At 38.3% G+C, this 12,648-nt stretch overlaps 1 protein-coding gene across 2 annotated transcripts in view; it reads right to left on the bottom strand.

Annotated features, from left to right (window-relative positions):
- The window catches only part of KCNK2 (potassium two pore domain channel subfamily K member 2), a 90,849-nt gene that overhangs the window by 26,327 nt on the left and 51,874 nt on the right, over nucleotides 1-12,648 (bottom strand). Inside the window, exons 4-5 of one of the 2 annotated variants that reach the window (XM_053383189.1) lie at nucleotides 10,516-10,676; nucleotides 8,980-9,166 (exon numbers count right to left, since the gene is read on the bottom strand). In XM_053383189.1, coding sequence (XP_053239164.1) covers nucleotides 8,980-9,166; nucleotides 10,516-10,676 — 348 coding nt within the window. Of the gene's footprint in view, nucleotides 1-8,979; nucleotides 9,167-10,515; nucleotides 10,698-12,648 lie in introns of both variants that reach the window. The other variant, XM_053383188.1, reaches the window with a different exon arrangement.

Below are 12,648 nucleotides of genomic sequence, written 5' to 3' on the forward strand. Positions count from 1 at the left end.
AATTCCAGGAAGAATATTAGGAAGCAAAGCATTCGTTCAAAGTATTCGTTCAACTTGTTTTTATTATTGCTTGTTAGCCGCCCTGAGCCCGGCCTTGGCTGGGGAGGGTGGGGTAATAATAATGATGATGATGATGATGATGATGATGCAGCTGATGAACTAGCTCCTGCCTTTCAGCTTATTTTAGCCAACCAAGTGAGGTGAGTTGTGAATGAGGAGTGATTTGTTTCAGCACCAGGAGTTAGGAATCCCTGGGCCCTAAAAAGCTGCGATTTTCCTTCCTTTTATTTCATTTTATTTCCTAGTCAACTGAATCTCTGTAGTTTGCCCGGATAGTGCTAAGCAGCAGCAGCAGCAGTCAGTCTGGCCAGAAGGAAACGGCCTTTGCATTATATTATCCATTACTTATCCATTTCTAGTGAGCACTGTTGCAACACCTCTGCTCATCATGTGAGTTCTACAACACCTCGATCCATGACACCTCTTAATCAGTATGTCACTTTTCACAGCTCTTCCCTTGCAATAATCTTGCAAAGCAGATCAGGCTGAGATAATGACTTGTCAAAGTCTACCATGAGGGTTTCGTGGCAGAACAGGAATGTGAACCTCTGCCGTCTACATCTAAACACGAAACTGTACCACACTTTGCCTGCTTGAAATTATGCTTCAGAGAGAATTAGCTCTAATTCTATAGTCTTTAATATGTTTCTGTTTTCATCTGCTCGTAACGTAGTCTCATGTAGCTTTGTTACTATATTTAGCATGACCTCTGTCATCATGTTGGAAGATGACAATGTACATGGAAAAGCTTTCTAACTTTTCGCCTTCACAGAGCAATGTATTTTTCTGGAATTGTTAATGGAATTGTTTCATTTCAAACCAGAAGAGAATTTACACTCAGGTCACAACCACACCATACATTTAAAACACATGGCTTCCCTCAAAGAATTCTGTAATTTACTCCTTCACACAGCTACAGTTCCCAGCACCTTTAAACTACAGTTCCCAAAATTCTTTCGGAAGTCACATGCATTAAATGTATGGTGTGGATGTGACCTTATTGTACCCTAATTCTTCAAGCAAGGCTATGAATTGTTTCTCAAGGTGCTTTTCTCAGCTCATATATCAGATGATAATTGCAACCATAAAGATTTCAATGCATCAAAAATGACCTCTTTCTCATTCATGTGGACTATTAATTTAGACATCTACTACACTTATGGGCATTTTAAGCCAGCAGTAAATAATTTGTTCAGTGGCAAAGGTCACAGTTGAAATGTAAGGAATAATAGATCATTGAATTAGATTGTTTTCAAAACAGGTATAAAGAAAAATGAATATTTATCATAAGCATCTAGATTCATTGGGAAGTTCTGTCCTGTAAATGTTCGTACATGTATTGCAGCATAAAGCAGTTCGCCAAATGCAAATTTCTCTGGTTGTTGCATTACCCTTTTCTCTCAGATTCTGAGATTTTTTTTCAGGCAAAGTATGAAATATATACAAAGCAATCCCATAAGAGCAAAAGGATCCCATAACCTGAACAGGTTATTCTATTCATTTATATAGGGAGAACATTTTCAAAGACATAATCCATGGTTTGCATGAAGAAATCCCTCTACTGAAATGAATGGAGTGTTCTACATGCACAAGAGAGCCATATAAAAATGGGAGCATGCATCGATTTTTGGATTGGCACATCTGTGTATAGACATTCACACACATTAGGCATAGATATATTGTATACAGATCTGATCTTAAGATGATTGCATAAATGGTTGTGTTATACCATGCATACTCTGGGATTTGTCTAAATTATTTTTCTTTCAGTAAATCTCCTCGCTAGTCAACCCACTTTTACACTCTCCGAGATTAAAGAGTAGCTTGCCATTTGGCAGTAGCACATGCTGAAAGAAAGAAGAGTCTTAACATCACCTGCAATTATATACAGCATCTTGCTGGATGAAAGAAGTAGAGATACTTTACACAAGTGGAAATATTTTCATTATTGTACAAAAAGTGATATCTTTCAGCAACAGACTGTAGAGAAGAAGTGAAAGCATTCCTTAAAAAAATAAAATAAAAGTGGGAACAAATATATTCCTGCAGCTGAATAATCAGCTATCAACACCATCCATCTTCCATCTCTTTATCGTCTATTGTTATTTCAAAAAAGATTCTACTAGCATTTCTAATAAAGGTAAAAACCTCTCCAGGTCTATTTCATTTATTGATCTATTTGCAAATGCTTCTGCCACTTATCTCTGTAAGGATTCTCTAAGCTTCCTACTCAGTCCTTTCAGAAACATAATTTTCCAAAGCACATTTTCAAATAGTGGATTTAATGTTTTAATGTTCAAGGATACCTGGCTGGTGACTAGCAGGTTGATTAAAAGTGGTGAGGTGTAATGAAGCAGTGGAACCACAACAGCCTTGACACTCATGCTGGGGCAGAAGGAGGGCAGGCAGGTAAATTGCTGCACCAGCACGGAGCTGGCAGAGTGATTTCAGCAGGCAAAAGTATGTTTGGTGGGTACAATGGGGAGCTGCATGCTAGTGGAGTGACACTGGTATCACTCTGTGGGTGAAGGCCAGGAATAGCAAAGGGAAACTTCTATCCAATCCAACTGTTGCCCCGCCACTACAAAGTCCACTGTGAAAGGGTTTGGGGGTTTAATGTGTTTTGGCCATCAAAAGGCAACATGGAGAGTTGAAGTGAAATAACATTAACATCTATAAGAGGAGAGGAGATAATATACACGCTAACAAAAAATAAATAAAACTTTGGCTGGGCATTTTTGACTAGAGTAGGTAGAAGCCAGACAGCTGTCTTCAAATGCCAGTTCTTGAATGAGATGCATGACTCATCACCATCAGAAATCTTTTCACATATTAAAGTAGCCCTGACCTATGCAATTATATTTGCTTTGTTCTGCCAAGTTATTTGTTCAGGATACACACTCCATTATTTTATTTTGTTTGCAGAATGAAGGAAAGTATAAAAACCACACAGGCACACACCTGAACAAGGGAAGGTTATCCTTGCTGGTTGTTCAAAAAATCTCAGTGGCGTATGGTATTCTTCTGGAGCTCCTCTCTGACATGGGGCTCTGGGAAACTATATTAGATGTTTCCACTCCTTCACCAAAGAGGAAATTTCAGAAGGTGGTACTTATGGGATACCTGTTGACTCAATGGCTGCTGGCCTATCTGGGTTATCTTAGGTTCCCAGTCTGTTTCCCCATACTACTTAACATCTATGTGAAATGACTGTGAGGGTTTGTCAGGAGATCTGAATTGTGATGCCACCAATTTGGAGATGATGCCCAACTCTTATCTCTCATTTTCATCACATTCCAGAAATGCTGTTGAAGTTCTGGAGCCAGTAATGATGGAGACTAAAAAATAAGGCTTGATGCTAAGAAGACAGATGAGATTCTGGTCAGCAGAATAGCTACTCCAGGAATCAGGACTCAGCCCTGTGGTGTTTTCTGGAAAGCACAGATTCATAGTTTGGGAATGCCTATGTATATAGTATTGACCCTGAATGCTCAGGTGACATCTATGACCAGATGTGCTGATGCCTCACTTAGACTAGTGGACCAACTATCTCTAATCCTGCAATAGGCAGGTAAAATCTAATTCAAGTATGCCAATTGTGATACTTGTCTTAATAGCATCACATCTGAAGTACTTCAAAGTGTTTCACACGGTGCTACCTTTGAAGAATGCTTGTGATCAGAAGCATATTACATCATTTCTGAGCTGCATTTCTCCCAGTTTATTTCCAGGCTCAGTTCAAAACACTAGTAATGCACCTTTGAAGCTCTATATGGCTTGGACCCATAGTACCAAGGACCACCTTATCGAATGATCACATACCCACGTTCATCTGCAGAGGCCCCCCCAAATCATGTATAGCTGAGACCAGGGAGGGGACTCTTTTGGTGATAGTGTCCAGACTCTGGAGTTCCTGTACAGAAAAGTCCACCATGCTGCTAATCCTGATGGGATTTCACTACAGTGCATGGTTGACCTTCCTTTTGGGGAAGAAATGTCAATTTGTAGTGCCTTTCTTAAAAGCTGCTTGATTGGTTTTATTCCTGTTCTTATGGATTGCTCTTCCAGTCTTCCACTGCGTTGTTTCTTCTTTTGAATTATGTTTTTAGTCTTTTATTGTATTTGTTAATGTTTTATAGTACAAAATTGTTCCAGTTTTTATTTTATACGAATTACCCCCTTGTACTGTCAAGCTTGAACATTTAGGGAAGACAGGATATAAATGTTTCAAACAAGCAAAGTAAACTAATAGCAGAGAACTTCAAATCTCAATCATATTACTATGTTAACTTGTATAAAATTATCTTTCTGTATACCTGATATGGAGAATTGTTTTAAAGAGCCATCAAAATTGAACCATATGGAGCTTTAGATTAGTTTTCCTCATATACCAGACCTCATGCAGCATGGAAAACTGCTTTTGAAATTGGTTTAATAAAAAATAATAAAAGTGATGACATTAGAAGTAGCTGTTAAAGAAAAAGCTTAAAAGTCCAAGTATTGCATTGAAATTGCTCAACTGCCAACAAAAAGATACAAATTGTACCTATGATTGGCCTCTTCACCTGAGAAGTGGAAAGCAGACAATGTAACACAAGTTTTTAATGAAGGGATTCAGGAAGAAACAGGAAAATTATAGGCCAGCTAGCTTAAATCAGTTCTGGGAAAGTTTGGTGAAAGCATTTATAAATATAATATAAAGAATATAGAAGAATGTATTGCTGATGAAGAATCAATATGACCACTGAAAAGGTAGTCTCATTAGTCTTTCGGAGTTATTTGAGAGTATTAGAAAGCAGACAGAAGCAACCCAGTGAACTTTGTGTGGCTGGGCTTTGGAAAAAGGTTTTGACAAAGGCTCTCACCAAAAAAGGCTTCTGAACAAATTTAGCAATCATGGAATAAGATTATGGGTCCTCTTCTTGATCAGCAACTTGTTAAAGATCAGGAAGTAGAGAATAGGAATGAATAAATAAGTTCTCACAATAAAAGAATGTAAGAAGCTAAGTTCTCAAAGGATCTGTATTGGGAGTGAGACTCGTGCAATTCCCCTTGTTCATAACTTTTTCTGGAGTTAGAAACGAGTCACAAGGTGGATAAGTTTGCAAATGATACCAAATTATTCAGGTGGTAACAACAAAAAGGGATTTTGAAGAGCTCCAACAAAATATTTCCAGAACTGTGGAATGGGCATTATGGTCAAATCTAGTTAAGTATAAGGCCGTGTGCAGGGGAGCAAACAACCCTTACATCACAGGGCCATGGTGGATAACCTTTTGAAATTGCATGTTAGGGATTATTATTAAGGAAAATAAACCTGCCAGTGCCATACTTGGAATACTGTATATAGTTCTGGTTGCTGCATCTCTAAAAGGATATTGTACAGCTGAGAAAATGGAAGAAAATTGCAACCAAAATCATCAAGGGCTGGATCCGCTCTCCTGTAAGGAAAGGTTCTAAAGTTTACAGCTACTTATTTCATTTAGAAAAAGGCAACTGGGCATGTAGAGCATGATAGACATGCATAGACAGAGGGTCTTCTCGGTACTGGCGCCCGCCCTGTGGAACGCCCTCCCTTCAGATGTGAAGGAAATAAGCAGCTATCTTCTTTTTAAAAGACATCTGAAGGCAGCCCTGTTTAGGGAAGTTTTTAATATTTAATGCTGTATTATTTTTAACACTTGATTGGAAGCCGCCCAGAGTGGCTGGGGAAACTCAGCCAGATGGGCGGGGTATAAATAATAAATTATTATTATATTATTATTATAAAATTACCAGAACATAGACTCATCAAATGAAGTGGAGTAGTGGAAAACTCAGGACAAATAAAAGGATGTACTCCTTCCCACAGCCCATACTTAAATTATGGAATCTATTTTCATATATGTGGTGACAAGAGGGAGGCAGGGAGGGGGGTTTATTGGTTTGGGCTGTTGTTTTTTCTGCTCTTCTTTTTATTGTGTATTTTGTGTTTTTATCTTGTATTTTTACATTGTGAGCTGCCCTGAGATGAAGGATGGGATACAAATTTAATAAATAAATATGGACTGGACAAGGAATGATAAAGCTGTCAAAGACTACTAGTCATGATGTCTTTATGCTCCTTCCAGGATCATAGGTAACATGCTTCTTATATAAGTTGCCAGAGAACAACAGCAAGAGGGCTATTGTCCTCATATCCTGTTTGTAGACTTCTGGTTCATCACTATGAGATAGAAGCTGGTGGACTAGATTGGCATTTGGAATGAATCAGCAGGGTTCTTCTTATGATCCTGGTTTGAAGCGAGTGCCCCTAGACCATAGCTTTCTGGTTTGAATGTCACCAAAAACACATTAAGCAAAGCAAGAATTAAGTCAAGCATATGAAGTGTGTGTGTGTGTGTGTGTGTGTGTGTGTGTGTGTAGTTTCGTCTTTCCCTGCAGTACCTGTATATGGCTTAAATCTTTTCCATAAGTTTGCAAGAAATGCAGACACAAATCTGCTCCCTCCAAGTAAAACCTTGGTCTGGATTGTCTACTGTGACCTATGGAAGATTAGTGAGTGGATCAATTACTTAGTGAGTAGACAAGATTACTTTGGGTCCCTTTTCTATGAAAAGCCTGGGCAACGGTCTGATCAATTCAAGTTGTGTTTGTTTATTTATGATTTGCATTTATAGCCCACACTTTACCAAATGTACCTAGGACAAGTTGTAAAAATATAAAAATTAAAATAAGTATAATGTATAATTAAAATCATAAAAGAAAAACCACAAACTCTCTCACTCACAGACACACACACAGATATAATGTATACCCTTAAAGCATACAATATGAAATGGTGATTGCACTCTGCTTCAGTTTGTTCTGCAATGCTTCCCCAACGCTACCACATTATTGCTGTCCAGAAGGTCTACAGTGCAGCAAATGTGGGACAAAAATTAACCAAAGCATTTGCGGTGTAACTGTTAAGGGATTTCAGCAGAAAGTTACAGGATATGCACAGATTGGAAATGAAACAGTGTGACCACCCCAAAGCCATTGCATGTGCATTGAAAACTGGGTCACATGTGACTGCCCCCATGAGCACATACTATGATGCATAGTATAGCATCATGAGCACATACTATGATGCATGTGCACACAAAAAAAAAAATATGCCAGGAGGGATCCTTTGTAGTTGTTACTTTAAGTCCTCCATTTTTTACTCCACATTTTACTTTTTGGTAGAGAGTCAAACCAACAGTGCAGATAGCAGTATAAAGGTAAAGGTAAAGGTAAAGGTAAAGGGACCTCTGACCATTAGGTCCAGTCGTGGCTGACTCTGGGGTTGCGGCGCTCATCTCGCTTTATTGGCCAAGGGAGCCGGCATACAGCTTCCGGGTCATGTGGCCAGCATGACTAAGCCTCTTCTGGTGAACCAGAGCAGCGCACGGAAACGCCGTTTACCTTCCTGCCAGAGCAGTACCTATTTATCTACTTGCACTTTGACGTGCTTTCAAACTGCTAGGTTGGCAGGAGCAGGGACCGAGCAATGGGAGTTCACCCCATCGAGGGGATTTGAACCGCCGACCTTCTGATCGGCAAGTCCTAGGCTCTGTGGTTTAACCCACAGATAGCAGTATAGTTAGCAGAAAATCCATATGAAGCTGCCACTGAATCACGGCTATTGGTTCATTTAGTTCATCATTGTTTTTACTGACCAGATTTCAGGCAAGGAATCTCTCTCTGCCCTCTCTGGAGATCCCTGGGATTGAAGCTGGGAGCTTTTACATGCAAAGCAGATAGTCTACCACTGAGATACAGAGAGAATCCCAATGTACAGAGGTGTATCTCAGGATATTTTTTTTAAAAAATGGTCTTGATATGACACTAGAACTGTATGAAAAAATGTTGCATCAAGTGGTCCATGAAGTGGAAAATGAGCAAAAAATTATACTAACAGAAATTACTAACATACTCTATGTTCTAGTCAATGTTCTACAGTTAAGTGAGCATTTGCACATAATGTTCCTACTGTAAACATAACCAGGGTAAGCATTTCGTTGCATAAAAGCAAGATAAAAATACCAGTTCTATGGCTTTGAATAATATACCAGTTTTGATAGAACACCAGCCAGGAGAATAGATGCCTTTGGGAATTATTTATGCTTCCTTCTATGTTGGTTTTATCGACATAACCATACCATAGTCCATTCTTGTCTATGAGGATCACAGTTTTTTGAGCATGGAAATAGAATCCCAACGTCATTTTTGTATAATATATACATATGGAAGCAGATAAAGGAATCAAGTTTTTCATGCATGTTTCATACAAGAAGAAAATGACAATAATAGGACATTTTCACATTTTAAAACATACACATTTCAGTAGTCGAGTATGAGCCTATATAGATGAAAACATTATGACATATTCTCATATGTCGGAGTCTATATTTCAAAAGCCTTTCAGGTCCTTTTGATAATGTTTTACAGAGATAATTGAAGCAGTTGGTTGGTTGTATTTTGCTGCTGATAGCCTGGTATCCAATATTTTAATGTTTTTCTTATTTTGTTTATTTATCTGTTTATTTATTACATTTGTATACTGCCTTTCATTCGTAGAGCTCAGGACGGTTCGCAGCATAAAAATACAAGATAACACCACAAAATACATTTCTTAGTTGTTGTGGCTGTATATTCCATGTTACAATCTGTAAATCACACTGATTTTTCTTTTATATAAAGAGTGGTATATAAATGAAATAATAATTTAGTAAATAAATAAGACACTAAACTGCTTGGAGGTTGTTGGGTTTGTTTGTTTGTTTGTTGTTGCTGTGTACTAACAAGCAGCATATAAATCTTAAGGAATAAAATAAATAAATAGTGTACACATCTCTGTATATTTTAAAAAAACTGAAACAGCAGACTTTAGTAAAAAAATTATAAAAAACTTACCTGCAACGTAGTCACCAAACCCAATCGTTGATAGGGTGATAACTACAAAATATATTGCATCTAGTGTGTCCCAGTCTTCTATGTGCTTGAATATGACTGCAGGGAGAGCAACAAACAGCACACAACCAAACAGTATGAATATTATTGTCGATATGATGCGAATCTTTGTCTGACTCACATTCCATTTCTGGGAGGGGCGGAAGAACAAAGAAAGGGAAAGGTGGATGGAAGAAGAGAAGAATCCATTATTAGTAAAACAGTGGCTTTGTATGTATGCATGTATGTGTTTATAAAATGTTAATGTTTTTACTAAAAACCTCTAGACACAACGTTTAAAAGTTTCTAAGAAAACAAAGCATGCAGCAAAACAGCACTAAGAGCAAAAGCACAAGGTTGACAATGGGGGCGGGAATCTTTCATGGGTACAGGGTAAATAAGTTTCAGCAATGAGTCTCCCCAAGACCCAAGGAGACAAGTCTCATAAGAAGATAGCGTGGGCTGACAATAGAAATACATGATTGCGAAAAATGCAGAATAAAGTAAAATTGATGTGCTTTATTTTCTTATGCCTTAGGTTGTTTTGGTTATATAAATTAGTCTCATTTGGGTTCTACACATTTTGCCTTCAAGGAATTTATTTCCTAGGATAATATAGTGTGATGTTGGTTAAAAAAAAAATGGCACCAAAGTCGCTGCAGGAATTCAATGTCACTCTTACCCTTTTATGTCTGTGGTCATGATACATAAACTCCACAGGTGAAACTAAAGTAATTATTTACATGTGCTCTGGGCATGCTCTTATTATTAAAGTGAGTGCAATGATTCTTGTGCATTTCCTCCCAACACAGCTTCCTTTTTCCTCCTTGCTTTCTTGTGCAATGTGTTTTTATAACTTTCAAGGCCAAAAGCCCTTTGGTAAAGGCTTTATATAAGCACCAGGGTTTTACCATTGTCTTAGGCAACTTAGATAGATACTGCAGAAAAAGTAGTACAATTCACCTCATGGCCATTTTTCTTACTATTATTTTATTGGGGAAAGTAGTTTTGGGGGGGTGGCATCATGATGCAGAGAAGTGCGAGAGATGTTTAGCCCTTTGTGCACCTTTACATCTCTGCTCCAAATAATCCACAGTCCTTGGTAGCAGGGCAGCAGAAGGGCCAGAGAAGAAATGCAGGAGGCATGGTCTTTGCTCTGGGAACCTAAACATGTACTTGTTCGTGCTACATGTAGCTGTACACACTTTACCTCTCGACAACTTCCAAAGCTTTTCCACCATGTAAAACGATTAATTGCATTAATTGCCTCTAGTAGTTTTGTAGTGGATCCTGTTATATGCTTTATATTATTATTATTTTATATGCCTGTTGCCTATAAAATAATAATAATATAAAGCATATAACAGGGGGTTATATGCATATAACAGGGGGGTCATGAAGAGTCGGAGACGACTAAACGACTAAACAACAACAACATTATTATTTTTGTAAGTTACAGAAGTTATTTGTGGTTCAAGACAACATGTTTAGCATACTCACAACAAACGTGTCTTCTACTTTGGCGATTCCTTTCCCAAATATGGTCCCAAGTTGATCTCCAACTCCAGCCAACAGAAAACCAAAGAGAGGAATTCCCAGTAAGGCATAAATGATGCAGAATATCTTTCCACCTTTTGTACGTGGCGAGCTGTTCCCAAATCCTAAATTACAAACAACTTGAGCTGTTGATAAATCAGTTAAAGGCATTAAATTACACATCTAATTTGTACTGCAGATAAGGACACTTTTTAAATGTTCCCTAGGAGTATATATCACATTAAAACATTCATATGGAGATCTTGCCCTAATTGGATTGCTAAACTCACTTAAAACTGAACTGCACTTGGGTGTTCTGCAAGGAAACAATTTGTCTTTCTAACACAGTGAAACTGCCACTGAAGAGCCCTGTTACTCTTTACAAATGATATCACTACAGAGGCTTTCTTGGGAAAATTCATTTCAAAGAGGATTTTTCTGGTGCTCTAAGAGAACCAGATACTCATAGACAGCCACTAAATAATCTACTCGTACAATATGAACTCATTATTTTTCACTGCACACCCTCAAGACCATACAGAAACAAAACCCCACCAACTTTACTGAAGCTGAAGATTTTACTTGAACTGTTCACATAATGTATGCCATGTTTTGCTAAATATAATTAATTCAGTGGCACTTGAATTGTATGTTGTAATATACTGACTCACACTTGTGTGCATGAAAGGTGTAAGCTGGGCCAATGCACGTGGAACTTAGCAGGCCTCCTGCAGCCTTTTGTTTCCACCCTCCCATTCTTTTTTCCTCTTTTGTGCTTCCTGGAACAAACAACGAGCCATGCAGCCAGTGGCTCCAAGCTGCAAGAACCACCGTAAACAAAATCTCTCCAAAAGGGAGATTTTATAGTCTGCACCTTTGTTAACCCAAAAACTTTTTCATCTTCATTTTACTGCTAACGGATGGAGACTTGTTGGAGTAAAACATCCACTTATTTGCAAAGCTAAGTGACTGTGATTTATTTTAGCCTAAGTATTTTTGTGGGAAACGTTTGTTTAAAGGTGGATGAGGGCAGATGCAAATCTAACTAAGTTTTAATGTGCTTAGAGCAATCACCATTGTGCTAACTCTGCTATAAAAGAGTAACAATCTTTCTTCCAAACCTCTATCTCCAACATTATATATATTAAGGTTGGACCCTTCCAGTTTTGTATATCCATCAGTGAACTAACAAAGCATCAACATCTCCTTAATTGCTGTAGCAAGTTAATATGGTATAACTTTGGACACTGTAATAAAATGTTTTTGCCTCTGCCTTGCCCACTCTCTAAACTTGGCAGAAGTTGCTCATTTAGCAGCTGCGTGCATATATCTATGTCTAAGCATTCTGTTCAAGTCTCTTCTTCCCAATGAAAGATAATGAGAAAACCTCTTACACACACACACACCCCACCTTTTTGGGGGGTCTGGATGCCAAAACTCATCAAGATTTGCAACATGTTATTTAAGCAGGTCCTGATCCAGCTAAGAAATCAGTGCATGAAAGTAGACTTTTGTATGTATACCACTTGCTGTATCAAGAACTGCAGGGGGGGGGGGGAATCAGATACCCATCAAAATCCACATTAGAAACTGCATCCAAATATGATTGCTTGCTATCCTCACTGCATTGCTTGAAACAAGTAGCAGCTGGTATGATGAAGCAGAGTCATGGAGCTACCATCCCAAAACAGGCATCACTACATCTTACCTGTGCATGACTGGGACAAAGTTGGGACTGTGCAGATGCACTATCAGGAACACCAGATTGGCTCCATCAGTGCATCTGCACCATCTCAGCCTCACCCCTGCCCTGCCCTGCCCTGTCCCATTCTGCCCAGGCAAACTTTAGTGACACTGGTGTCAGCTCTACCCTACCACACCACATCAATGAAATATGTGGTTAGATAAATATCCCTATATGCGTATTGGTATATAGCTTTTTATGTTATTGTCATTTTTAGAGTCCTCCCTATAACAGAAATTTCTCAGCGTGGCTTACAAGATTATTATTTAAAAAGATGTGTTAAAAGCAATTAAAGAGTAATACAACAAGATGTGATGCAGCATCAAAATTTAAGATAAAAACAGGATAAAGAA

The sequence above is a fragment of the Podarcis raffonei genome, chromosome 3 (genome assembly GCF_027172205.1).
Source record: "Podarcis raffonei isolate rPodRaf1 chromosome 3, rPodRaf1.pri, whole genome shotgun sequence".
Classification (NCBI taxonomy): domain Eukaryota; kingdom Metazoa; phylum Chordata; class Lepidosauria; order Squamata; family Lacertidae; genus Podarcis; species Podarcis raffonei.